The 26,778-nt window shown below is 50.4% G+C and overlaps 1 protein-coding gene across 1 annotated transcript in view; it reads left to right on the forward strand.

The window, feature by feature from the left end:
- Positions 1-3,682: 3,682 nt before the first annotated feature.
- The window catches only part of NENF (neudesin neurotrophic factor), a 160,125-nt gene continuing 137,029 nt past the window's right edge, over positions 3,683-26,778 (forward strand). Inside the window, exon 1 of the mRNA XM_069608531.1 lies at positions 3,683-4,041. Within this exon, the coding sequence (XP_069464632.1) occupies positions 3,895-4,041 (147 nt within the window). The 5' untranslated portion in view covers positions 3,683-3,894. The remainder of the gene's footprint in view (positions 4,042-26,778) is intronic.

Below are 26,778 nucleotides of genomic sequence, written 5' to 3' on the forward strand. Positions count from 1 at the left end.
AGGAGCCCGGTTTGGCGGCAGCTCCAAGGCTACCGCCAAACTTGTAATGAGGCCCAATGTCATCTGTGGTGGGGGTCAGATGGTGTTCCCGTTTAAAGGCTTTGTTTGGAAGCTGCATGTCCACACATATTTGCGCTGGCTGCTTTGGTTTTCGGGCGATGCCAATCGGAGAGACCCACGGTGTCGGGCCTTCCACCTTCTCAATGATGTCCAGTTTGACAAGGTTGTCCAGCTCCTTATCAACCAATCCCTGAGTTGGAATGGGTCCCGACAATGGGCCTCATTCCGAGGCTGGCGCTATCCATGGAGTAAAGAGCACCATGGTAAGCAACCATGGAGCTATTTACTCCATGGAAATCCGGCATGGTGAATGGAGTAATTACCGGTCCATTCCAAGGTTGGAGAGACCGGTAATTCCCCATTCACCATACCGGTTCCCCATCCCCATTCCTGCCCCCATAGGGCTCAATGGGAATGGGGAAGGAGTAAATTACGGCACGGTAAATTACAGTGCCGTAATTTACTCCAAGGTCCCTTTGCGGGTTGGATTTTTAACGCCTGCTAAAAGCAGGCATTAAATGCCAACCCGCAAAAGGGAACTCGGAATATGGTGGTATGGTGCCATTAACGGTGACCGTTAACCCTTACCGCCAGCCTCGGAATGAGGCCCAATGCTTCAGTACAATCGGTTGAATGGATACGTCGATGTGGAGCCGCACTGGGTCGCCTGCCATGCTTCCAATGCCCTCGAACAGTCGATTGTATTTCGCCAACAGCTCCTGTACATCCTCCACATATACAGAGTAGGCGAAGCTGACAATGCCCAGCACCTCGGCCGCCGCACAGCTCAGCACGGTGTTGCTGTTGACTGTTGCCACGTAGAAGCACGCTCTTATCGACGTCTCACCATGTCCCACACTGGCCATGAACGCACCATCCAGTGGGATGGGCTCTGCCCAACCAAATGTAAAAATGCATGCCTTGGGAGTCACAAGCGTCGGTGGACATACCATGGCGTCATAGTGTTCATGCGCCACTACATTCACCCAAGTCCCCGTGTCAACCAGCACCGGAACTGATGATCTGTTCACTTTCACCAGGCACCTCGGGTGTCTCCTGCTCTTGGATCGCAGAATCCCAACACTTGAGACAAAGAACACATTCTCCTCCTCCTCTTCTTCCTCGTCCTTCAGGGGCACCTTCTTCGCCTTGATCCACTTGGGCGATGTTGGGCAGGCGTTGTTGTCGGAAGAATCCCGCTGTCACAGGACCCCTAGAGACCAGAACGGGCAGCAGAGCCCTGCATATTCCTGCATAATGGTCTGACGCCCCACAGCGGCCATATGACTTCCCCATCGCAGGGTACTCAGCGGGGTGCTGGAAGTCATATCCGCACTTCATGCATGAGTCCATTGTCCTGGTGTCCCGGTCACTCTGGTTCCCAAAAGGACGTCTAGCACCTCTGCCACCCTGACCACAGCCAACTGTGCAAACTTCTTCCGATTTCCCTGGGCGCACCCCCGCCTCCATTGTGGATGCTTTCACCTCCGACACCTCCTGACATCGTCCCAGCTCCAAGATGCGAGGCAGCGAAATTGAGGGTTCATGCAGCACCTGCCTGTGCAATTTGCCTGATGCACACTCCTGGATCAGCTGGTTGCGGATCATTACGTCAGGATTGTCCCACGCACACAGCAGGGCCAGCCGGCGCAACCTGCCGTAGAAAGTGTCCAAAGTCTCATCATCTTTCTGGCGAGCGGAGCCCATGACAAAGCGTTCATAGTCAATGTTTGCGAGTGGTAGAAAATATTCCTACAAAGCGGCCTTCGCTGCATCATAGGAGTTGTTGGGAGGTTGCAAGGACAGGAATACCTCATGTACTGCAGGCCCAGCAGAGTACAGCAGTGTCGCCACCTTACTGTCATCATTGGTCTCCATTGTGGTCCTGAAGTACATATCCAGCCTGTCGATCCACATCTTCCAGCGAGGTCCCAGACTGGATGGGGCACCCGAGATATCAAACTCAGGCATTGGTTGGAGTGTCCCTGGAGGTTTAATTCCAAACAGTGATATATGCGCTGGGGTCTAGGGGCCCGGTTGTTGTGGCAGAGCCTGAGGCCCTGGAGGTGCTGCTGGCAGAGCCTGGGGCCCTGGAAGTGCTGCTTGGTCATTCATGATGGTGAGCGCGCAGGCACCCCACTGTACTTAAATGGCGCCGCAACTCACCACCCAGCACCCAGAAGATTAATTGTAACAGTTCCTTGAGGCAATGATGTAGCAGTACACTGGATGAGTGTGATGAAAAAAAATCCTTCTCCAGTGATCCTATGATGACTCCTTTAACCAGGCCAGTGGACCTCTTTCTGCACCTCAGAAAATGTCCAAAATGGGGAAAGATGCAGGCGCCACAAACAGCAATATGCAGAGTTGGCAGAAGGGACACCTAGCCACACCAGTGACTCCAACAAGAGAGAGGGGTGGGCCCATGGAAACAGACTAAGGAACTTGTAGGCCTCCTCCAGTTCCACGCCTTACACTCGATGAAAAAGTGAAGAAAACAACTTCAAAAGAACTTCAAAAGCATGTGCACTATTAGCTGTTCCTCTAATGAATTGCCCAAAAATTGAGCCCGGGTGACGCACATGCACTCTATAAAAGAGCCGCAACCATCGCGAGATTCTGTTGCAAAATGGCGGCCTGATCGCATGGCACGTCCCCTCACTGCAGCATTTAAAGTAGACAAATCGTGATAAAAAAGATGCACAGAACTTGCCTGCTTTCACCGCCGTGCCCTGTGCCTCGCACCGTTGTCGCCACTGTTGTATCTCTCCGGTGTCTGGAGTCCCGTGAGCCCCGCCCCCAATCACAAAGGCCACTCGCACACACTTGTGTTTGGTTCGGGCTCCCCAGTCGCTCTGACGTGGCCGCGCGCGCTTTTTCTTCTTCTTGCTGATAGATTTTTATCCATCAGCGGTGATTTTTGGATACCGAGGCTTGAGCCTCATTACTCCATCTTCTCAGGTTGAGTGTGTAGTCGCGGGTTTGTATTCTTCTTGGTCTGTGTGGTCTTGTCACAGTAGGGCTGGTTTCACAGGGTCTTCGCAGTCTGACGTGGCCGGGAGCGCCCTGTTTATTTATAGTGCACACAGCGGAGTGTAACGTCACTCCGCCGCATGCGTGTGCCCTTACAGGGGCAGCACCACACCAATGGTCCCGATTTAGACTTACGATTTTTTAATAAAAGATTTCTCTAATTTTAACTTTCTTCCTCCTAAATTATAACCACAATGCAATCCAATAGGCATATTTAATTCTCACTAGAGAGAAGTGTGGGGCATGTATTATGTCTCATTGAAAAGATGCAATGGATTCCTGATGTGGAGGTTGGGACCTCACACTCATGTATTTGGGAGGAGGAAGAAGAACGTGGCGGTAATGACCATATACCACCGTTATCCAATATGTATACTGCGACTTAACCAACAGGTGGCATAGTTGACTACTCCTGGGTGACGTCAGACGCGAGACCTTCTTTGCGAAAATAAATTGAACTATGCGATGCAGCAAAACGAGGAAACAGAGCAGCGTGTCGGGGGTCACTGATTTGGAAGTACGAACCTCCAGATTTTTTTTACTTTACTTAGTTGGAAATAAAGTATTGCCATGTGCCATTCTAAAATCCAGAGAGTCGACGCCTGCCATTGCACGCGCGCTCTTCATGTATTAGTACTAGTCCTCTTTCTGTGTTTATGTCGCACGGAGAGTAGTTGTAATTTGATATCCGGAAGAGACTGACCTTGTCTGCATGGATGTAGAAGCAGAAATTTAAGCTGTGTGTTTAAATTTATCACTTCAATTTCATAAGCTTTGGGCAACGCTTTTTGCCTCCAAATCATGTCTGTGTACTTCTATTGCCTGGGAGCCGTGCTTTGTGTCGTGAGTGCAGTTGGGGAAGATGTGACCCTAAAGCACACCCCCGCTCAGGCAAAACCGGTGAGGCTCTTCACAGAGGAGGACTTGGCCAGGTACGATGGCCAGGAGGTGAGTATACCGGAGCAGTTTATGAGGCTGGGAGGAGACTGAATGTGTCACATCCAGCTCCTAAAGTTTTTACTCTGCATGTACTCGGGATACGTGAGGGTGCCTTTTAAGGAGGCCATTTCAAAGGGACTTTTAAAACAGTTTTAAAGCCACTTAAAAATGATAGTTACTTTCCCCTAGTGGGGTTCAGCCCCTGACCGTATTGTGGCCACAATTAAGTCCTCTTGTCTCACCAATGATGAAAGTGATTTAATTTCATTTCAGTATAGAGGGGTTGAGTAGAGGGTGGGGTGTTTATTTCTTTGTATTTTTGTCTGGTTGTATATTGTGTTTCTTGCTCTATGTAAATTCTGTTTTTTTGTGAAAAATTATGCTCACACATCTGCGGACTAAAAACAAGCATTGGCAATGCCAACAGTTTGTGCTTTTGTGTAGGCATGGGACAAGCGCTTACCAGGCACAGCCGTAGTGGCGTTAACTGACCATTGATGGTAGCAGGTGCAAAAATAATGCGGGCTCCTGGGCATCTAATAGCAGTGCCTGGCAAAAGCTTAATACTTATACACAAGCCAAAACTGTTGGCTTTTCCAATGCTTCGTTTTTAATAGGACTTAAGTGAAAGACACACAGAGTGCTTCTAAATCGAGTGGCTGGAGCCAGTCCTGGTAAGACATTTTTATGACCCCAGCAGCGGGTTTAGAACTCCAATTAAGTTGTTAACTCTCAGAAAGCAGCTTTGAACAAACACTAGTAGGCACTTTGAATGCAAAGTCTGATGGTAAGGCTTGATTAAAGTGAGCTCAAAGAATTCCCATGAGGAGTTCTTTTGGGCGGGGAGAAGCGGGAATGGGTAGGCATGGCCAAAGGAATTATCATGGGCAGTCAATGAGTGTGGCCACATAACCAAACAATGCCTACAGACTGTGTATCCCTCCTCATATGCCATTCCTCCATATCTGTACTCTAATGCTATCGTTTCCGCTTATAGGTATAGCAAGCAAAACCTAATAGCCCAAACTAAAAGGAGAGAACACTTCAGCGTAGATGCACTTTTTCCTGGTGCACATTGCCAGCTTTCTAGCTCTCATATCTACACCCTGAGTGGTTGAGAAGTTTATTTTAGTTTATTGCCTCTATTCAACCAAGGAACTAAAGACATACGATGAAGTTTGCCAGCTTCTCATAAAATGGCGTTGTTAATTCAGTGGGGGCGGGGTTGAACTAAAGACATACGATGAAGTTTGCCAGCTTCTAATAAAATGGCGTTGTTAATTCAGTGGGGGCGGGGTGGCACTGTGGTATTACTGTTTGTGGATCCGAGAGACCTTCACTCAAATCCCAGCTTTGTGGTGGAAGTGGTCCTGTTGACAGCGTAAGCTAATCAAAGAAGGCTAATTTGGTAAATGTAGTCTGTGTATGTAGTAAAGAAAGTTATGGTGGGTTTTAAAAAAAAAAAACTTTCACCTGATCTGAAAGTAGGAAAATCCATTTGAGCCGAGTTGCACACTCCACAGTGTAGTTAGTAGCAATTTCCTGGAGAAAAGGTTTGTTTTCACTTGGGCTAATTTGTATACCCAAAATGCCTTGCTGTTGTGGCTCAGAACAGGAGGTGAACTTCCAGAGATGGCTGTTAGGGGCACTGTGGAGTGTGTGACTCGGCTCAAAAGGATCAGCAAATTTGGTTGCCAGTAGGCACTTTGCTTAACCTGAATATGCAAAATAAAAGTAGGTGGTAGTTTAATTTATTTTAAGTTCCACAGCTTATAATCCAAAAATGAGAAACCTTTATTGTCTGGCCTCAACCTCAGGGCCTGTAACGGGAGTTGTGGTGGGGATCGTCTGGCAAGGCATACCTTCTTTGGGCCCCCAGTGCCTCAAGGATTGATTTTATCCTTGTAGCAGCTGGTGATTGAGAATAGAGGAATTTTCCATCATCGACCACAGAGACAGTGACCACAAACCACTACTTTTGAAAGTGCAATTAAGTGGTGGGAATTGTAGCCAGTCGGTACTTAGTGCGCTGCTGATAATTACTAGGAACACTAGGCGTTCTGTGAAGTGGAGAACATTGAGGAGGCAGTAATCATGCCCACTGTTTATCTCAGGGCATTGCCCAGCATTAAGAGCATTTGCGGAGGGTTTGGGGGGGATTGAATAAAGGTGAGGTACTGATTGCGTATGACCGTTTGGTTACCGGTATTGGGCCCTTATTTACAAAACCGGCTAATGAATTAAGGCGGACGATGGTGGTCAGGAATTTTTGGTTTGACGAGGAGTACCGAAGGGCTAAGGGGGCACTGTTTGTTTTCAGGGGGTGGATATTGTGAACAAAGAGGAGTTGTGATATTGTAGGTCCAAGTATAAGAGTATAACCCGTGAGATAAAGGAGGGAAATCAGAAGATTGAATGGGAGAAGCTTTTGAGGCGGCTTCCAGGAACGATGCTAAATCATTTTGGGCTCTGGTTGCCAGTAGTAAGAGAAGCAATGACAATAGGATTCACTGTCTTAATCCCCCCACCCTCTCCACCGAGGATTGGTTTAACCATTTTGTTAAAGGATGAGCTAGACGTGTGGTGACCTGTTCTAACTAAACTTCTTCAATCCTTGTCTCAACTTAACAAAGTTCCCGATTATTGGAGAACTGCTGAAATAATTTCAGTAAATGAAAAAGGGGGCAGCGAGAAGCCAATTTCCCTGCTTGATGCTACCGGAAAATGTTTTGTCGAAGTTCTCTTGAGGTCACAGGCTTGTGTGACCTCAAGGAATCTCATCTCCCACCTTCAGGCAGGGTTCCAGAACGGGATCCGTACTATCGAACAATGTTTCCGCTTGTCCTTAATTTTACATAAATACACTGTGTTGAAGGGGATGAAAGTGTATGGGGTCTTTGTTGATCTTCAGAACGCTTTTCACTCTCTATTCAAAAATGAACTGTGGCGGGTTATATCTGAGTGGGGGGTGGGTCCCATTAGAATTGGTAAGATTAATGGGTGAATTCTACTCCAGCAACTCTGCAGTGGTAAGATGGGGTCCTGGAGGTGAAACTATGAGCCAGTTCAGGGTGGACAGGGCCATGCGGCAGGGCTGTGTCCTTGCTCCACTCCTGTTCAGCCTGTATATTAATGTGATAATTATAGAGTTGTTGAAGAGGTGTCAAGTGGACAGGTTTGATTTCCCCCCTCCCCCCACTCCCCCAAAGTTGGGTTGCGATGTTTGGCCAGCATTATTCTTTGGTAATGATGGTGTTTTGTTAGCATGATGCCCACGGGAGATGTGGCCTTGTCTGAAGAGTTTTGTTAATCCATGCACAGCACTGTGGCTGATGCTAAAGAAGAACAAGACAAAAGTTCTGGTCTTTAGGCCAATGAGATCAGGTACTGTGCGATCCCTGTGAAGGTCGATGGACCATACCTTTTTAATTTTTTTATTTATATATATATATATATATATATATTTTTTTTAACTTTATTTTTTAGAATTTTCTCTCAAACTGTTAAACAACCGCACCCACGTTAGGGTGCAACAACAAAGCGGCATCCAACTTCACCCACCCACTCACTCCCTCTGCCAGTCCTCCGGGTTTGGCGAAGGAGTAGATCCACTACAGCATTAATTAATACGGGAGCCATTCCCCGTGTTTAGGGGAGCTAAGTATCATTGTCCTGGTGCTTCACCTTCTCTGCGAGGATGATGTAGATTCTTCTGCCTCATTGATTAGATATGTAACTAATGCACCCCAAATGTCAGGGGGATGTGCATGTTGGGGCAGTGTCCTAATAAAGTCTGTCTCGATGTCCTGGCAGTAAAGAACATCTTTGCGCCAGTTTACCAGTGTTGGGACTGGTCCACGACCCCAGGACATGGCAATCCTCCTGCGAGCTAGTGTCATTAGAACACCTGCTAATTTCCTTATTGCCGGTGATAGTTGCTGAGTAGTGCCACCAACGGGATGGGTTGTAGTTCTTCACTCACTATCGCCGATGCAGTCTGCAGGAGCTGAGTCAAGAATGGGGTCAGCATGGGGCAGTCTCATGCCAGGTGGAAAAAGTCGGCTGATGAGCTTCCACATCTTTCGCATCCCGCTGATGATTCTGGTTGCTGCAGGTGGTTTTTTTTTGTATTTTTTAAAAAATTTTCTTTTTTTTAGCAGCGTTGAAGTATGTCTGATGCAGAACATTGAAATGAATTTGCTTGAAACGGGAGTTCAGCGCAATTTTTTGCATTTGCCTTAGGGTGTATGTCCATTCCTCATCTGGGATAGATGCATGGAGGGCTCTCTCCCATCTTGTTTTCGTGCATGTGCTGGTAGGTACGGTGTCGGTTAATAGAGATTTGGAAATGGATGTGACTAATCTGCCCTTGCCCTGTGCCTCGATCGTGTTATGTAACAATGGCCATGAAGGTGGCTGTTTTGGGAAGGTAGAGAAAAGTGCTTGGAGGGTATATAGGAGTATGAAGTAAAGAAGAGTGTCAAGGGAAGTGTCACTCCCTCTCTCCGTTGCTTGTTGGGGTGTTATAAATGTACCTTCGCTAAATATATCCCCCAGAGTGTTTATCTGGAGTTTCGTGACCCACTTACGAAAGACTGTTTCCGCAGTCAGGGGGATCCCTGGTATGAATTTGATTGGAAGGAGCGGGGAGAATCTAACCTGAATGTTGTATTTTTTAGCCATCTTTTTCCAGGTCTTGTAGGACATGAGGACCACGTTCAGTGTGGCGTGGGGTACTGGGAGTTGGCTGATAACAGCTCTCAGTAGGTTGGGTGTTGCTAAAGCTTGTTCTACTTGAAGGTGTGGTCCGACGAAATGTGTGGTGTACCAATGGCTAAGAAATTGTGCCTGGGCAGCCCAGTAATATCGTTCCATGTCGGGAAGAGCGAGGTCTCCACTGGACACTGGCAGTATTAGCGTTGAGTATGCCACCCTTGCTGGTTTGCCCGCCCAAAGTAGTTCATGGACCAGACTTTTAATTCTCTTCTTCAGAAAGGATTGTGGAAGGAGGATAGGTATGTTAGCAAATAAATATAGTAGTTTCGGGAGAATCATCATTTTTATCAGCAAGACTCTCCCCCATAAGGTTAATGAGAGCGTCTTCCGTCGGGACACTTTCTGCTGCAGTGTCTTCACTACTGCCTCATAATTTCACGAAATATGTCCTGGTGAGTTAGAGGCATCAGTATCGCACATGCAAGTTATCCCATGCGAAGTGATAGTCGTCTGCAATGTCTTGGTGGCTAGAGTCAGCGGGAATATGATTGATTTGGCATGCTTGATTTTCAGGCCAGATACTGCGCCAAATTTTAGTACTTCTGTCATGATCGGGTTTAGGTTTTCAATAGGGTTGTGAATGAATAGCGCTACCTCGTCCGCATAGAGGGATATTATTAGCTTGTGTGGGCTGACGGTGAGACATCTATGGAGTTGTTGGGAATGCAAATTCAACGCAAGGGGTTCCATTATTAGTGCAAATATGAGCGCTGAGAGCGGGCAACCTTATCTGGAGCCCCGTTGTAAATTAATAGGGGCGGACTTCGATGATCCCAAAGCAATGGATGCTTGGTGATTGGTATACAACGGGGAGATTAGGGTGATGAAGTGGGCCCGACGCCTTGTTTCGTATGCACTGCGAAAAGGAAAGGCCACTCGACAGTCGAAGGCCTTCTCGGAGTCGAGTAGAACTGCGACAGCCTGGTGGTCAGGGTCAAGCGCCTCAATAATTCCAAACAGACTTCTGATGCCGACCTGGCATAAAGCCAGATTCGTCTGCAAGCACCAAAGCCAGCATCAGGGGTAGCAGCCTAGCAGCCAGTATTTTTGCCAGGATCTTATTATCGATATTTAGTAAAGAGATAGGTCTGTATGATGCACATTCTTCGGGGGGTTTGCCTGTTTTGTGGAGTAGGATTATATTGGCTTCACGAAGGGTCTGTGGGAGGGACCCGGTTTTTAACGCCTCCTTGAACACCCCCACAAGGAGGGGAGCCAGGGTGCTTGCGAATGCTTTATAAAATTCCCCCGTTAGGCCATCAGGCCCTGGGGCTTTGGTGTTTGGTAGGGCTTTGATGGCTTCTATGATCTCTTCTGTCGTAATAGGTTCGTTGAGGGGTTCACGTAATTCCCTCTCTACCCAATACAGTTCTGTGTCTTCCAAGTACCTACGTAGGGCGTCAGAGTTGGAGTTGTGTTTTGGGGTGTATAGTTCTTGGTAGAAATTTCTAATTTCTTCCACAATTTCTTCTTCAGTGTGTACTATTGTGCCTAGTTTAGTACACACCCTTTCAACCATCTTCGGCTTCCTGTCAGCATTGTCAGTTTCGGGAGGAGGGCTCCAGGTTTTTGGCCTTCCCCGTATTGACGGATCAGTCGACCTCGACCTAGGAATTTTAGTCCACTGTGGCTCTGAATGACAGTAGTTCCTCTTGGAGTGCCGCTTGAGTGCGTGGATTATTCGTAGTGGAGCACTGTAGTTCTAGACCTTTCAATCGCTCCTCACTGGTGTCTAGTTCATGTCTGATCTGTTTAAGGATGCCGTATTCTTTGGCCAGGCACACCCCTCTGATGAAGCATTTTAGTGTTTCCCAGAGTGTGCCCCTCGAGGAAACTGTGCCCTGGTTTATTTTTATAAACGTAATCTCGTCTTGCAGCTCAGATGCAAACACCTGGTCCCGTAAAGATCCTGGTTTAAATCGCCATTGTCGCATGCTCGGTTTGGTGACGGGGGGGATTACAGTTGAGGGTCACAGCAGCGTGATCCGAGAAAGTCCTAGGGAGGATTTGGCAAGGTCCCCAAAGGAATGGACCTTTCGAGGAGACCAGCAGGTAGTCAATCCAGGAAGCTTGTATTGTGTACTGCCAAGTGGTAAGTATAGTCTGGCTTCTCCCAGTTACTGTGTCTCCAAATGTCCACAAGATCGAAGACGCTACAGATTTCCTGCACCTGGAGGCTAGCTTTGGGTATTGGCATAGCTGTGTTCCATGACCTATCTTTCAAGGCGTCTAAAGTCGTGTTTAGGTCTCCTCCCCAGATGATCATAGCAGAGCCTGTCTCTGCAAGGCATGTGAGAAGCCAGTCAAAATGGTTTCAACATTGGGGCTGTAGGAGTTGATGAAAATAACTTCCTTGCCCGCCAGGATTCCTTTCACCAAGAGTGCTCTGCCTTCGGTATCTCTTTCGGTTTTTATCAGGCGAAAGCAGACGCTACGACTGATCAGAGTCACTACCCCTCTGACATACGACGAATATGAGGAAAAATACCTATGGCAACCCCAATTCCGGGCCCAGTGATGTTCTTTTCCTGGGAGCAGATGCGTCTCTTGAATCATGGCCACATCCACCTCGTGCCTCTTCAAGTATTGTAGGATTTTCCTTTTTTTTGGATGGGAGATTGCCTCCTCTAATGTTCCCTGTGGCCACTTTGAATTATACGACTGAGTTTCTTATAGGGGCTGATTTTGAAAGAAACGTCCTGTGGGGCTGCAAGGACTCATGGAGGATGGGCATGAAGGGCGTCTGATGCTCTTCGTGACGTTCTGTAGAGGCGATTTGGCATTGAATAGCTGCATGGAGAACTGGCTGAGGTTAGGTGTCTGGTGGCGCTTTTCCCAACCCATTCACCAACAACCTTCCTTACACGGGCAACCCCCAACTCACCCGTTTGGTTACCAATTCGGGGTGTGAACCGCATCATTGCGTGTCCGTCTCCCGTTCCCCCCGCACCCCTTTAACGCTTAACTGGTGAGATAACTTTTTGCTGTGCAAGGGGCACTAGGTGCTTCCCAAGCTGCGCGACCCTGGCAAACTTAGTTCTAATGTTGTTTCGGTTAGATTGCTGTTCATTGAAAAAAGGGTTTTTACGCCGTTGACCTTAGTTAACTGTCGAGTTCCTCTGGCTTCTTTCTCTCTGTGCTCGTGCGTGGCTAGGGTTCAGTGAGGGACATCCAGCCTGATCCAGGAATATGTTTTTCTTCAGGTGTCTGCAAGAAATGGACTTTCCCACCATGTTGGACTCTGAGCCGCGCTGGAAAGAGCATTGAGTAGGCGATTTGATTATCCCTGAGCCTTTATCTGATGGCTGTGAAGGATCTCCTCTGTGCTTGTACCGCTGGAGAGAAGTCTGGGTAAAAATGTACTCTGTCCCCGTCATGGTGTAGTTCTCCTTTTTCCCCTAGCGAGACGTAGAATTGCATCATGATCTTTATAGTTAAGCAATTTTGTGATTATAGGCTGTGGAGGAGCTCCCGGTACGGGTTTGGTTGATGGAATTCTGTGGGCTCTCTCGACCACAAATGAGCGGGAAAGAGCCTCCTGACCGAAAAGAGTGGCACATAGCGCTTCCACATAGTCCTCCATTGTAGTTTGTGGCTGGTGTTCCCTCACTCCAATAATTCTTATATTATTTCTCCTAGAGCGGCCCTCCAAATCTTCACTGTGGGCGTTGGCCGCTTTCATTTGGGTCTCCAGTTGTGTCACTTTGGCCACTAGAGCCGCTGTGCCATCATCTAAGTTAGAGACGCAGTGTTCTACCTCATTCAGGCGTTCAATATGTCTAGGCGATGTTGTAGGAGGTCAACTTTAGAGGAAAGACCATCCATCTTGTTATTAAGACTCCCAATGCCTGCCTTCAGGTCCAACAGAGTTCCTTGATGCCTGCAGAGTATACTCCCTCTTCCGTTTGGTGAGCGCCGTCCATCAGGGGTTCAGGTTCCTCCAGCAATCTGGGTGTCTTGGGAGCTGATCCAGTCTCGAAGTTTAGCTTCCTCTGTGATCTGTCGGTTTTGCCCATACTATTTGTGCCGGGGGAGGTCACCCCGTGCGGAGGTTGGCGTCTATAGGTGGTAGCTGTGACCATAGCTGTTATTTATGTAGACTATGTGGCTTGTGGTGGGAGTTCACAGTCAGCACTCGACCCTCCGGAGGACTGCTACTTGTTGAGGCGTCCAGTGTTGGTTTAAATTGTTAACAAACTCTAAAATGACTAGTGAGGTCACTGGAGGGCGGGGGGATGTGCATCTCCCGCCAGGCGGTGAAGTAAATGCCTACTTCATCATGCAGTAAGTTTGGTCACTGGGGTAGTCTTTCCTCCACTCCTCCACCTTCACCCAGTTGTGGTTTAAGGCTTAGGGTTGCTGATTCGTTTTGAGGCAGGAGTGGTGTGTCACTGAGGAGACAGGCTGTATGAGTCCAGGGGCTACGCTCTTGGAGCTGCCTGAACGGGCGTGCGGAAACTCCAGCAAATGGTTATGGCGTTCTAAACGCCGGCCGCGGCGTACAGCAGCTGCAACGCGGGTTGTACCTGATCAGTGTTGTGGAATGTCTGGTCGGCCGCGGGGCTCCACTGGTCACCTCGGAGATTGCTTTGCAGGCCCGCTGCACTGGAGCCGCTGCAGACAGTCTTTGGAGCTCCCTGTCGGGACTCTATTCTCGTGGGGGGCTCAGCCTGCTGCGTCAGGCCCGATGGCGCTGCCCTCTGCTGCTGTTGCGGGGGGGGAGCCGGGGTCGGGGCCCTGCAGCTGGTCCGTCGCTTGCTCTCCCCGGGCTCGTGGAAACAAAGTTGCCCGCTCCTAGAGGGCGCTAGTGAGCCGAGCAAGATGGCGGCTTCCTAAGGAGCTCCGTGTGGCTCGGAATTAATCCTGTCGAATCCTTCCTGCTGTAGGAACGTCGCCGCCGGCAATCGCCAGAATTTGACTCCTGAAGCCGAGCTGTGCCCCCCGAAGCTTTCCTGGGCCCGCTCCTCCGCCTACATCCTGAGATATAGGCGCCCGACTGCAGGCCGCGGCCTGACGGATATCGGCGCCCGCGCGGCGCACACGGCTGAGACAAGAGGGCTGATTCATCGCGAACCCAGACAACGGTCCGCAGAATCCTCAACTACCTCCCTACCAGAGCGGGCCCGCGCTCTGTGGCCTGCCAGTTCCCTAGGGCTGATTGGTGCGAGTCCAGGAGGGAACAGGAATCCTGAGCCGGGCTCATAACCCGAGGCCCGTGAGACGACACAGCGGACGAGTCGGAGGGGGCGGCGCCCGGCGGGGGTCCCGTGGAGCGGTCCCCGGGAGGGTGCAGTGACCGCGGTGTAGCGGCTGGAAGATGCGGCTGTTCCCCGCTGTGCCGTACCCCTGAGGTGACTGGGCCGCCGGGCTGCAGCCGAGAGCTCCCGCACGAAGGTAGGAGCCCCGACAAGGGACAGTGTTTCCGGGTGGTCGTCTGTGGTCACTGCTACTCTTCCCGGGACTCATGCGCAGCAAAAACATTGCTCTGGACATTCACTCAGCAGATCATCCGGAAAGGGGCTCTTCGGAGCACGCCCGCGTCCCCAGTCCGCGCGGTGCCCCACTCGAGTCCTCCGGTTCACGAAGAAATTCCACGAGCGGCCACGCTCCCTACTGGTACTCCATCCCCCGGCTTGGGGAGATCAGCGGCAGATAATATACGACTATACACCAGCCACTTAACGAGCGGGGCGGCGCTGGCGGCGCCGGAGGCGGTTGTCCGGAACCCTGCCGGTGCATGCCCCCAGAGTGGAGCGACGTCCGGCGGGCAGTCGAAGCGCCGCGCGGGCCCTCTTCGGCCCGGTCACGCCCGGCCGCGACGCGAGATTCAGCGCCCAGCAACAAAACACTGCCACAACCACACTGCACTGGCCCTCACCTCAGCCTGACCGTGAAGAGGCCCTAAGAGATCCCACAGCATGAGGAGGAACGATAAGTCCCAAAAAAAACTGAATTTCGAGGCCTGTGCCGCCACCAGGCCTTCGAATGCCGCGAGCAGGCCAGCGTCCCCGGCGCCAGACGACGGTGCCATCGGGGTCCAGGTCCCCGAGCTCGACATCAAGGAAATCCTGTTGGACCTGAAAGCGGGCATAGGTGACTTGGGAAGCAAGCTGGACAATTTGTCGTCTAAAGTGGACCGTATCCAACATCGCCTCGACCAACACGCCGAGAGGCTAGACACTGTCGAACAGCGTGTGTCCGATCTGGACGACGGCGCAGTGTCCCTGACCACTAGGGTCTCTGCGTTGGAGTCCCAGGTATAAAGCATCGCTGCTAAGAACGAAGACTTGGAGGGCCGTTCCCGGAGGAACAATATCAGAATTATTGGAGTTAGAGAGCAGCAACTCCAAACCAAGATGGAGGACCATGTTGAGCACATTTGCACTGAGCTGTTCGGCCCGGAGGTTCTCTCACGTCTATTCATTGTGGAAAGAGCGCACAGAATCCCTGCGGTTAGACCGATACCAGGAGCGCACCCACGCCCAATTATAGCCAGATTACTTAACTACAAGGACCGCAACGCTATACTCAAAGCGGCGAGGGAGAAAGGGAATCTCCAATTTGACGGCGACTCGGTTCAGTTCTTTCCCGACTTCTCACCCTCGGTCCAAGCACGGAGGCGCTCCTTTACGGCAATCAAACGGCGGCTACAAGTCAACAAAATACTCTACTCGATGCTGTTCCCCGCCAAACTTCGCATCCAACACGAGGGGAGGGCCCACTTCTTCGCCTCACCTGAGGAAGCCGCAGAATACTTGGATCGAGCGGGCTGTAGGCAGGCGCCCAACAACCAGAGCCCGCGCCGGGGAGAACGCATACGTAGGAATCCACCATAAAATGCACAGAAGCGGCAAGCTGCGGCGACACAGATCCTTTTGATGCCAGCGACACCCTCTAGTTCCTACAGAACTGCAAGACTAAGTGTTTCTGAGCCACACTGCTACTTGCAAGGCGTCTTGCGCCCCAAGCACGGCATTGTCTGTGGTTCTCTTGTTAAGAGTGGGTACATCGTGGGCGGGTTGGGGGTTGCCCACGCAGGGGAGGGTTGCAAAAGTACTCCATCCCGAAAGCAATGGGATGGGGAATCCGCGGGCCTGTTGGGGGTTGCCTGCGCATGGGAGGGATCCAGGAGTTTCCGAGTTGTTTTTACCTCAGCACCTACGTTCGGACACATTGCAGTTCCAAATCCCTATGTCGAAACCTATGACCAGCAAAACGCTTATTGACAACCGCGTGCCTTGTATGAGCTGTAGGGTCGTGGCGACACCGTTCCACTCCATCATATCACCACAATCTGGGGTCACTCAAAATTGCTACATGGAACATTCGTGGTGGGAACCAGCCCTCCAAACTCAGGAAAGTCCTACAATATCTACGGCGGCACAAAGTTATCATAGCAATGCTACAAGAGACCCATCTAACTCCAATAGCAGAGCAACCCTGGGCCCGGTCATGGGGCTGCCACAGATACTTCTCCTCATACTCCTCGTACGCAAGAGGAGTGGCAATACTGATTGACAAAAGAGCCAACTTCAGCCTGATCAGCTTCAAGAAGGACGAAGAGGGCAGGTTCCTGTTAGTGAGGGGCCTGCTCGCCGGGAGGGAAATAGTTTTGGTGAACACCTACGCCCCCAATGTTGACAGTCCGAACAACTTCAATTGGATTATGTCCAAACTTAGTACATACACCTCAGCGACGGTCATCTGGGGAGCGGATCTCAACACCCCGCTTGACCCACAAATCGACAAATCACACGGCTGTAACAGCAGAGCCTCCAGGGCCAGCCGCCAAGTCACAGAGATCTGCCAAGCCTTCGAGCTGTCCGATATATGGAGACGCAGTCACCTGAACTCCAGAGACTATACGTTTCACTCAACGGTCCACAACACCAACTCCCGCATTGACTATCTTTTGGTATCAACACTCAGCCCATACAGCTGGGGTCCCTGCCACATCTTGCCACGCTCCCTCTCCGACCACTCCATGGTCACACTTGACTTTGCACTGTCAGAGATTCCAAGAATCCCTGTGAATTGGAGATTTAAACCTGGCTCACTTTCCGATCCGATCTTCGCGGATGGGCTCCGTCAAGACATCACCACCTTTCTTACGATAAACCAGGGTTCAGTCAGCTCAGCGGGCACGTTGTGGGAATCACTTAAATGCTATGTGAGGGGAGTATGTATGGCTAAAGAAAACGGCATTCTCAAACTGATCCGGCGCGAGTTGATGGAATGTGAACAATGCCTGAAAGCCCTAGAAAATACCCTGGCAACTTCCCCTGACAGGCAGACTCAAGCCAAACTAAAGATTGAATTAGATAAATTCCAGGAGACAGCAGAACGCGAACTGAAATTTCTGAGCCGGAAACATAAGATTAAACAGTATGGAGAAGGGCAGAGACCCGGGGCGCTCCTAGCCCGCCTGCTGAGGCTGGATCAAACGCCCCCCCGAGTTGAATGTATCCGGGACACACAGGGAACACTATCATACACCGAAGAGGGAATCACCAATACATTCCATAAATTCTTCCAAAACCTGTATAGCTCCAATACCACCAGCAACCCCGAAGAGATTCAGAACTACCTGAATGACACTGAACTGTACTGGGTAATTCAGGAATTGCGCGAACCACTGAACGCACCTATCACCATAGAAGAAATTACCGATACAATAAAATCTCTCCCGAACACTAAGGCGCCTGGCCCTGACGGCTTGACAGGCGAATTTTACAAAAGTCATGCAGATGTGATCGCCCCGATACTCCTCCAAGTGTACGAAGAAGCCCTAGAACGCGGAATACTCCCTCCCACCCTCCGTGAAGCCAACGTGATACTCCTGCATAAATCAGGCAAACCACAGGACGATTGTGCCTCTTATAGGCCAATCTCACTGATCAACTTAGACAACAAGATCCTGGCCAAGATCCTCGCTAACCGCCTCCTTCCCCTCATGCCCGCACTGGTCCTGGGTGACCAAGCCAGATTTATCCCAGGCCGCAGCACGACATACGGTATTAGACGACTCTTCGGCGTCATCGCCGCACTCGACCCCTCACAGCAGGCCATCGCGGTACTGTTAGACGCCGAGAAGGCGTTCGACTCGGTCGAATGGCCTTTTTTCTTTGCTACACTCACACAAATGGGCCTGGGGAAAACTTTTGTCAAAATGGTCTCCCTACTCTATAATGACCCCCGCTCCTTATATCACCCTCGGCGCCACCAGATCCCCCGGAGTCAGGCTAGAACGCGGAACTAGGCAGGGATGCCCCCTATCCGCGCTTATCTTCGCCTTAGTCATGGAACCACTCGCTTCCAGATTGAGGGAGTTCCGTATGGATAGAGGCATCACTCTGGGCCCTCACAAGCTGATCGTCTCCCTCTACGCGGACGACGTGTTGCTTTTTATCAAAGATCCGCAGACAAACCTCAATCCAGTCATGCGCGAGGTAATCCGATTTAGCGGCGTATCTGGGCTCAAAATAAACCATTCGAAATCGGTAATATTTCCACTGACGTCGTCCACATCTAGGTTTCGCGACGACCACGGTTTTAAGTGGGAAAGCTCCCGGGTGCGCTATTTGGGTATTCTCATGTCACTTGATCACGACGTAATCTTCAGGGACAACTACGGCCAGGTGCTCCATTTCCTGCATGAGCGGGTCCAAAGATGGAAGTCTCTTCCATTAACACTTTGGGGAAGGGTCTCACTCACCAAAATGGTGATTCTTCCCAAGCTTCTCTATTTGTTTACAAACATACCTCTAATACTCCCACGCGCTTTCATTCAGAAAATCCGGACCCTCATCCTAGAACTAATATGGGCAGGCAAACCAGCAAGAGTCGCATATACGACACTGACGTTGCCGTTGGCCTCGCACTTCCAGATATAGAAAAATACTACTGGGCGGCCCAGGCCCAATTCTTAGGCCATTGGTACGCGACTGAATATATCCGACCACATGTTCAGGTTGAGCGCGCCCTAGCGTCACCGGACTTCCTAACAGCAGTCATCTTCAGCGAGCAATCGGTTCCGCATAACACGCTAAACACAGTCCAGTCCTCATACGCCATCTGGAAGAAAATAGCTCGCAAGTGCGAAATACAGCTAAGATACTCTCCGTTATTACCCATAAGGTTTATCCCCGGTATACCTCTGACTAACGAAAAAGTCTTCCTGATTTGGCTGGATAAAACTAACATCCAAACTCTGGGGGACCTCTTCCCGGAGGATAAGTTCATAACCCCGCAAATGGTCAGAGAGAGGGGGGGCAACACCTCGCTCGACATGTTTCTTTATTTCAGGCTGCGGCATACCTTGCAGGCCCTCCTCCCAACATTCCCCGAACAACCCCCGACGTGGACCCTTTTACACAGTGTGATACAGGCAAGGGGAGAGGGGCGGTTGGTCTCCACGATTTATAGATCTCTGCTTGCTGACTCTATGATACCAGCCGTCAAGGCGAAGCTGCGCTGGGAGAGAGCTCTCCATATCACAATACCTGACGTGGAATGGTCCTTCATCCTGCAACAAACCAAAAAAGTAGCTTTAAACACTCGCTACAAGCAGATACACTTCGACTTCGTCCATCAGACATACTATACCCCCCAAAAGAGGCGACGTCATCACCCCGAAGCCTCTGATCACTGCGAGCGATGTGCCTCTCCCGACGCTGACTTTGTTCACCTTGCATGGCGGTGCCCAGGTATAGCCCGTTTCTGGTCCTCAGTCTTACAACACACGAGTGATGTGATCGGGGAGGAGATTGCCCCACAGCCGACCATCGCCCTCCTGAGCATGACCAAGCACCTACAGGCTCCGGGGAGAAAGCTAGCTTCTCTGCTCCTAGTGCTCGCACGCAGAAGAATAGCCCTGACCTGGGGCCGCGGCCCCCTTCCCTCACTGACAGCGTGGAAAAGTGATATCCTATACTGTCAGGACATGGACACTGAATTTCTACGGACTCTCCCCTTACACGCACGTCCTCCAGATATATGGGCCCCCTACGTCAGATATCTGCTCTCTACTCCTGATGTCCCTACCTCCAAATCCTCGCCCACGATTCAGGACATAGCGGCGAGTCCGACCCCGACCAACCTCCAAGGCCCTCGGCAAAGTACTTTATCTTAAAGGTCATCTAAACAGTTGTGTATATGACTTTCATAATTGGGAATTGGCATTGTAATTGTGATGAACGCACTATTTCTTGCTGGTGTTATGTGGCTTTGACCTGCCCTTAAAGGTCGTTACTGTATGTTCTTGTTAAAACCCCAAAAATAAAGTTTAAAAAAAAAAAAAGTTGCCCGCTCCTGTAGATTCCCAGTGTGAATGCTGGAGACTGCTGCAGCCGCAAGCCTGCGCAGCGGAATGGTCGTGCCACGCGGGGGGGGGGGTCCTGCCCGGGCTATGGACTCAAGTTAGCTGGTGTATTGTCCCCTGTGTGGGGGAGGCTGCAACCCGTGCGACTCTGCTCTGCTATCGCCTGGTAAGGAGGGATGGATCACTCCCTCCAGCTCTCTCCTCGCACTGCCTCACGGCAATCCCCGAACGCCAGGTGGTCAGCAGGGCCCCTCCGGCCGTTTCGGATTTCAGGACCATGAGGCGGCGTTTGAGGCTGTGGGGCCCCTGATTCTGCCCCAAATTACGCCGTCAGGCTGGGCAGCACCTAGCCACATGCAGGGTCAGGACGGCAGTGCCCCGAAACACATAGGATTGATCAGGGTCGCGCGAGAGCTCACATAAATGCAGCCATCTTGGTTGGCCCTCTAGCGCCCTCTCGATGGATCATACCTTGAACGGGTTCATTACGATTATCTCGGTGTCGGATTCACTGACACTGGAACATGGTCCGCCCAGCTAGATAAAGCGCAGGTTACCTTGGGGGGGGAAAAACTGTGGTGGGTTAAGGAAGTTCTTCTCAGACCATGGAGAAAGGGCAGTGTCTCCTGCGATTAGTATTTATAAAATGCAGTCAGCTTCTGCAGCTCTCTATGGTGCTGAACTATGGGGACACGCTAATTGCCAGAAATTGGGGACCGCCGAGAACATGTGTTAAAAACTCCCTTTGAGGCTCCTGCAAGGTTTCCCTAATACCTGCCTGCTCATGGAATGCTGCCTTGAGCCAGTAGTCTCTTGTATAAGGTGGAAACCGGTGTTTTATCGGATCCGGCTATGGGTAATGCCGGATCTGTTAAAATTTTGTGGGGCCTTTCTCAATGTATTAAATGATCCAGGAGGTTCTTTATTAAACAAGTAAAGGCGCAGCTGGAAGCATTAGTCTTTGATAGTATGTGGTAGAGACCCGAGAAGGTATTGCCCAGTACCAAGGAGAAGATGAAATTAGCTGTTAATCAGTTTTGGTACGAGTCACTTCTAAGTAGCTATTTAAGTTTAAAAAACAGGCCTGAATTCTTGCACATAAAAGCAATTGAAGGAATCGAAGAATATTTGGACTGGATTTCCCCAGCATATGCTTGCACTCTTTTTATGCAGCTCTGAACCGGTACCCTTAGGATGGTGAAATTCACCTGTGGTTGGAAAACTGGTAACTCTGGATCATGTCTAATATGTGAGAATGTGACACACATCTTGTTCTTTTGTGAAGCATACAAAGTCCTGAGGGGAGTGTACTTACTGCCACTCTTAAATAAAAGCTGGTGTTAACCATGTTATTGGTGCTGTAGTGTTGTGTAAATGGACTGCGTTGATCATCGATGTATATTTTGTGTCAAAATGTATCCATCGAGCCTGGTTACGCAGGAAATTTTTAATTAAGCAATTGAATATTGTTTGATCTGTTTGGGCTTTCTTTTCTTATTTCTACTTTTTTTTTTTTTTTAAAACTTTTTTTTATTCACGTATATTGGATGTTTTGTATCTTTTTTATTGTGATGGTATAATGCAGAATATATATATATATATATATATATATATATATATATATAGATTTTTTTTTTAAAAAAAATTGTTTATTGTTTTAATAACATGAGATAGACAAAGAGTAAGGAAAAACATCATTGGTGATTGGTTAAGCATATCAAGAAAACAACCCAAACCCCCCCCCCGCGCCACCCCCAAGACCACGGTTATTTCACTGTTCCTCTCTAGTCTGTGCCCGTATCTGGCCAACTCCCTCTGCTCTGCTCCGTATCATCCGCCTCAGGGTGGAGCAAGGGCACCGTCGGGGCCACCCAACGGTGTAGTTCCTCGCTGGAATCCAGTCTTTGCACATGGATAGCCGTTTCCCATGCCGCGGTTTCAGCTATGATCCACTTAGTGAGGTCTCCCCACCATAGGGGCATGTGTGGACCTCTGGGGCTTTTCCACCCCACGGTGATACGTCTTTTGGATGTAATGTGTATAAGGTCACTAAGCTTGGATAGGGGTTTGTTCTTCCTGTTTCTCCTATATCTGCCAAGGATGCACGCCGTAGGCTGGTCCACCTCAACTACGATGTCTGTGCCAGCCACTCTGTCCTTCACTTGTGACCAGAACTCCCTGATTACTGGGCAGCCCCAGAACATGTGAGTCATTCCCGCTCTGGGTTCACTGCATTTGGGGCATGATTGGGTTCCAGCACCTGTGAATCTTGATATGGCTTCAGGTGTGAGGTGCGCTCTATTGGTGATATACAGGTGAATAAGCTGCAAGCGGGCGTTCCTGGAAACCTTATTGTGATAGTGGGTTATATCACCCCAATCTTTGTCTTCAAAAACAAGGCCCAGTTCAGTTTCCCACTTACTCCTGCATTTGAGGTCTCCCCCTGGTCGTACCCCACAACAGGGCTTTGTAGATTCGTGAGGTTTCGTGGCCCCCTCAGCAGAGTTCAGTATCATTTCGATGCATTCATTCTCCTCAGTCAGGTCAGCAGCGACCGGCCATCTCCTGCACAAGGCCTGTACAACCACCCTGTGCAACAGGAACTGTCCTGCCGGGAGGTCCGTGGTCTCACAGAGTTCCGAAAAGGTTAGGATTTCCTGTTCTTGAATCAAGTGCCCAAGCATGGCCACCCCGAGGGGCTCCCATTGTGTACATGTTTCAATATGCCCCCAAGAGTGATTAACCATGAGTGCAGTGATGGGGATCTGTGGGGAGAACGGGTCGTCCGACCTGACCAGTTTGCAGGCCCTTTTCCAAAGCCGGATCCCGAGCTTGGCGAGGTAAGGGCAGTGCCTTGTAGCACCCTCCCCAGCCCACAATATGCCTCTGAGTAACAACCGGTGGAGGGCCGGCTGAAGGAGGCGAGTGTCTGTCGTGCTCTCATCAGCCATCCATTGCGTGACATGTCTCAGCTGGCTGGCGAGGAAGTACAGCTCAAAGTTGGGGATCTTAAGTCCGCCCCCCTCGTATGGTCTTTGGAGAGTCTCCAACGCCAACCTGTGCCTACCTCCCTGCCAAAGGAAGTCCCTACAGAGTTTGTTGAGTGCTTTGAAAAATGAGGGGGGATGTTGAAGGGGTTAGTGAAGTTATGTAGTAGGCGGGGAAGGGCGACCATTTTAAGGAGACCAGCCCTCCCGGCCATCGAAAGCGGGAGCCGGCCACAGAACTCGTTGGATTTCGTGAGAGAGTCTTTGACCCTTACGGTATTAAGGATGTGTTCTGTGGCTGGGTTGCGGTGTATAGTTATCCCCAAGTATTTGAAAGAAGTAGCCTGCCATTCGAGATCTAGAGGGGGGAGGGATCTGTATTCATCGGTGTAAAGTGCTGCGAGGGGGTAAAGGCAAGATTTGCTCCTATTGATCTGGATTCCGGTGAGCTTGTGGAAGCAGTCCAGGGTTTCCCGGATGTAGGGAAGGAGGTGCTCAGGGTCCCGTAGGTACAATAGGGTGTTGTCAGCGTACATAGAGATGAGGTGGGTCACCCCGTCTATCTTAATGCCTCTCTCCTCATATTCCTGTCTCAGGTAGGCCGCCACTGGTTCAGCAGCAAGGATGTATAACATGGGGGACAGAGGGCACCCCTGGCGGGTGCCCCTGTGTAGGGACCATTTAGCGGAATAGGTTTTATTGGTGCATACTCTCGCAGTGGGGCTGGTGTAAACCAGCTGGGTCCACTTTAGGAATACAGGTCATATCCCCATTTTGGCCATGGTGGCATACTGCCAGTCCCACCTCACAGAATCAAAGGCTTTGGTGGTGTCAAGTGACGCAACTGCAAGTTTCTGCGGCCTTCCCTCAGTGCTATAGATGACATGATGCAGCCTGCGCAGGTTCTCGGTGATGGAGCGCCCCGGGACGTATTCCGTTTGATCTTGATGGATCAACAGAGGGATAACTCTGCGCAGTCTATTCGCAAGCAGGGCAGTAAGGATCTTACAGTCAACATTAAGCATAGAGAGGGGCCTGTATGAACCACAATCTGCCCTGTCCCTCTCCGGTTTAAGCAAGAGTATAATGACGGCCTCATTCATGGAGTCCGGGAGGGTACCACGCTCAAAGGCCTCATTAAAGACCTGGGCCAATATTGGGGCAAGAGTTTCCTCGTAGGTCTTGTAAAATTCCCCCGGGAGCCCATCCGAACCCAGGGTTTTCCCAGCTGGTAGCAATCTTATTACCACCCTGACCTCGTCGGGGGTGACGGGCTCGTCAAGGGTCTCAGCCAATTGCAAGTCTAGTTTAGGTAGGTCGATGACGTCAAGGGCCTCTTCGATCCTGGTTTCAGAGGGGGCGGGGCTTTGGAGTACAGGTTACGATAGAAGTCGGTAAAGACCGAATTGATTTCTTGTTGGTTATGTACGGCCGTGCCGTCGGGAGTGAGTATGTGGCAGATGGGTGGCCTGGGGGTCTCCCTTTTTATAGAGCCAAGCTAAGAGTTTCCCGGGCTTGTCTCCCAGAGCATGGATTCTCTCTGTGTTCTTGGCGTAACTCAGTTTACAGAGGGATTCCCAATGAGTTAGGCAGGTTTGTCTAAGTTCGGCCATTTTTTGTAAGTGGTCAGTGGATGGGTCAGCCCTACCTTCGAGCGTACTCGGGTCCCTTTCTGCGCGCTCAAGCGAGGATGTAATAGATCTCTGAGCTCCCCCAACTGCTGCAATCATCTCGCCCCTCATGACCACCTTTATATGCTTCCCAAGTTGTGCTCAAGTGTCTAACACTATGCAGATTATTTTGCCAATATTCCTCAGTGCTATCTTTTATGCGTTCCTTGAATGCAGAGTCAAGTAGGGCCTCAGCCCTCGGCCTCCATGTGGGTATAGGGGGTGTGGGCGGGAACACCTCCCAGGTTACCAGAAGGGAGAGTGATCCGACAGCACCCTAGGCAGGTAGCGCGCATCAACAAATATGGACTGTTGCGTTAGGCTTAGAAAGATGTAGTCCAGCCTGGTGTGTACAGCGTGAGGTGGGGAGTAGAAGGAATACTCACGTTCCTCAGGGTGCTAGACCCTCCATAGGTCACTGAGTTGCAACTGTTGGATTTGTTTGGAAAGTATTTTAGCTGGAGGGGAGGGTCGATCGTGTTTGTTATCGGATCTGTCAAGTAGAGGGTCAAGGGTACAGTTGTGGTCACCCTGCCATATCATAATTCTGTCCACATACGGGCTGAGTCGCGTGTGAAGGGAATGGAAGAAGACAGTCGCGTCATGGTTTGGTGCGTAAGTACTGACCAAGCATACCTCTTTGCCCACTATGGAGCCGCACACCACCACCATCCTACCCTCGTTGTCTGTTTTAGTGCTAGTGAGTTTGAAAGGAACAGTAGGGGCAATCCAAATCAGAACCCCTCTGGCGTAGGAGGAGTAAGTCGAACCTATTAGGGTACCATGCCAAGTTTTTGCCAGGGCTTCCAGTTTCTTGGGAGTTAAGTGAGTTTCCTGCAGCATGGCGATTCCGACACTGCTTCTTTTCAGGTAGGTATGGACCCGCCGTTGTTTAACGAAGCTGTTCAGGCCCTGACGTTCCAGGTAATGATCCTTATTGTGTCAGCCATAGGCGTACCGTGGTTTATTGTGTGTAACGGGCGGAGCTCGGGATCTAGGAGGTGCTACGTTGCATGTGAATTGTTCCCGTGGTCTCGATATGTCCCAGTGTATGTCCCCAACTTGTGCAAAAACTCCCCTATTCCCACCCTCCCTTCTTAACTGTAAAAACTCCAAACATAGAACTGGGCCAGCGAGGTTACCCTTGTTATGACTGTCCCGTTTCTGCTCCGTTGGACCGTGCATTGGTCTCCAGGTGCCCTACGGGCGGGTATATGTACCCAAAAAAAGGAAACAATCAGGGGGTGGAGTGAACTTGGACTCCGGGTCTCCGCGAGGAGGATCCATTCAGCTGTGTAGCAGTTTAAACAAGTAAAGTTCCCCCCAGAATGACAGGAGGATCGTTATCTCAGTCTCTGTTTCCTTTCCTCAATATCAGGGATCTGTAATCTGTCCATCCAGTCCCTGGCCTGGGCCGGAGTGTCGAATAAGTGCGCCTTGTTGTTATGCAGTACTTTAAGTCTAGAAGGATACAGGAGCATATAACGCAGCCCCGCGGCTTTCAATCTGGCCTTGGTATGTATGAACTGCTCTCTGTTCATTTGGACCTGAAAGGTGTAATCGGGGTGTATGGCGATTTTAGCAGAGTCCCGTTGGATTTGGCTGCCGGCTCGGGAAAAGGCCAGAATGACCTCACAATCCCTGTAGTTGAGAACTTTCGCTATCACCGGCCTGGGTGGGGCCCCCGGCGGTGGTTTCTTAGCCAGGGATCTATGGGCCCTCTCGATGGTGAAGCCCTGGGAGAGTGTGCCAGCTCCCACCTCTTGTAGCAGGAGGTTCTCTATGTAGTTAGTGGGGTCGTAGCCTTCGGAACCCTCTGGCAGACCGAGGAGGTGTATATTGTTCCGGCGAGCCCTCCCTTCTGCCTCCTCGGCTCTGTCCTCCAAGTTCTTGACCCTTTGTTCAAGCTCGTCGACGTCTCGAAGAAGGTGAGTTTTGGATTCAGTGTTTTCCCGGACTTGTGTTTCAAGCGCCTCAGTCCTGCCGGCCAGGG

Source organism: Ambystoma mexicanum, chromosome 4q (assembly GCF_040938575.1).
Source record: "Ambystoma mexicanum isolate Mex_15411 chromosome 4q, UKY_AmexF1_1, whole genome shotgun sequence".
NCBI classification, from domain to species: Eukaryota; Metazoa; Chordata; class Amphibia; order Caudata; family Ambystomatidae; genus Ambystoma; species Ambystoma mexicanum.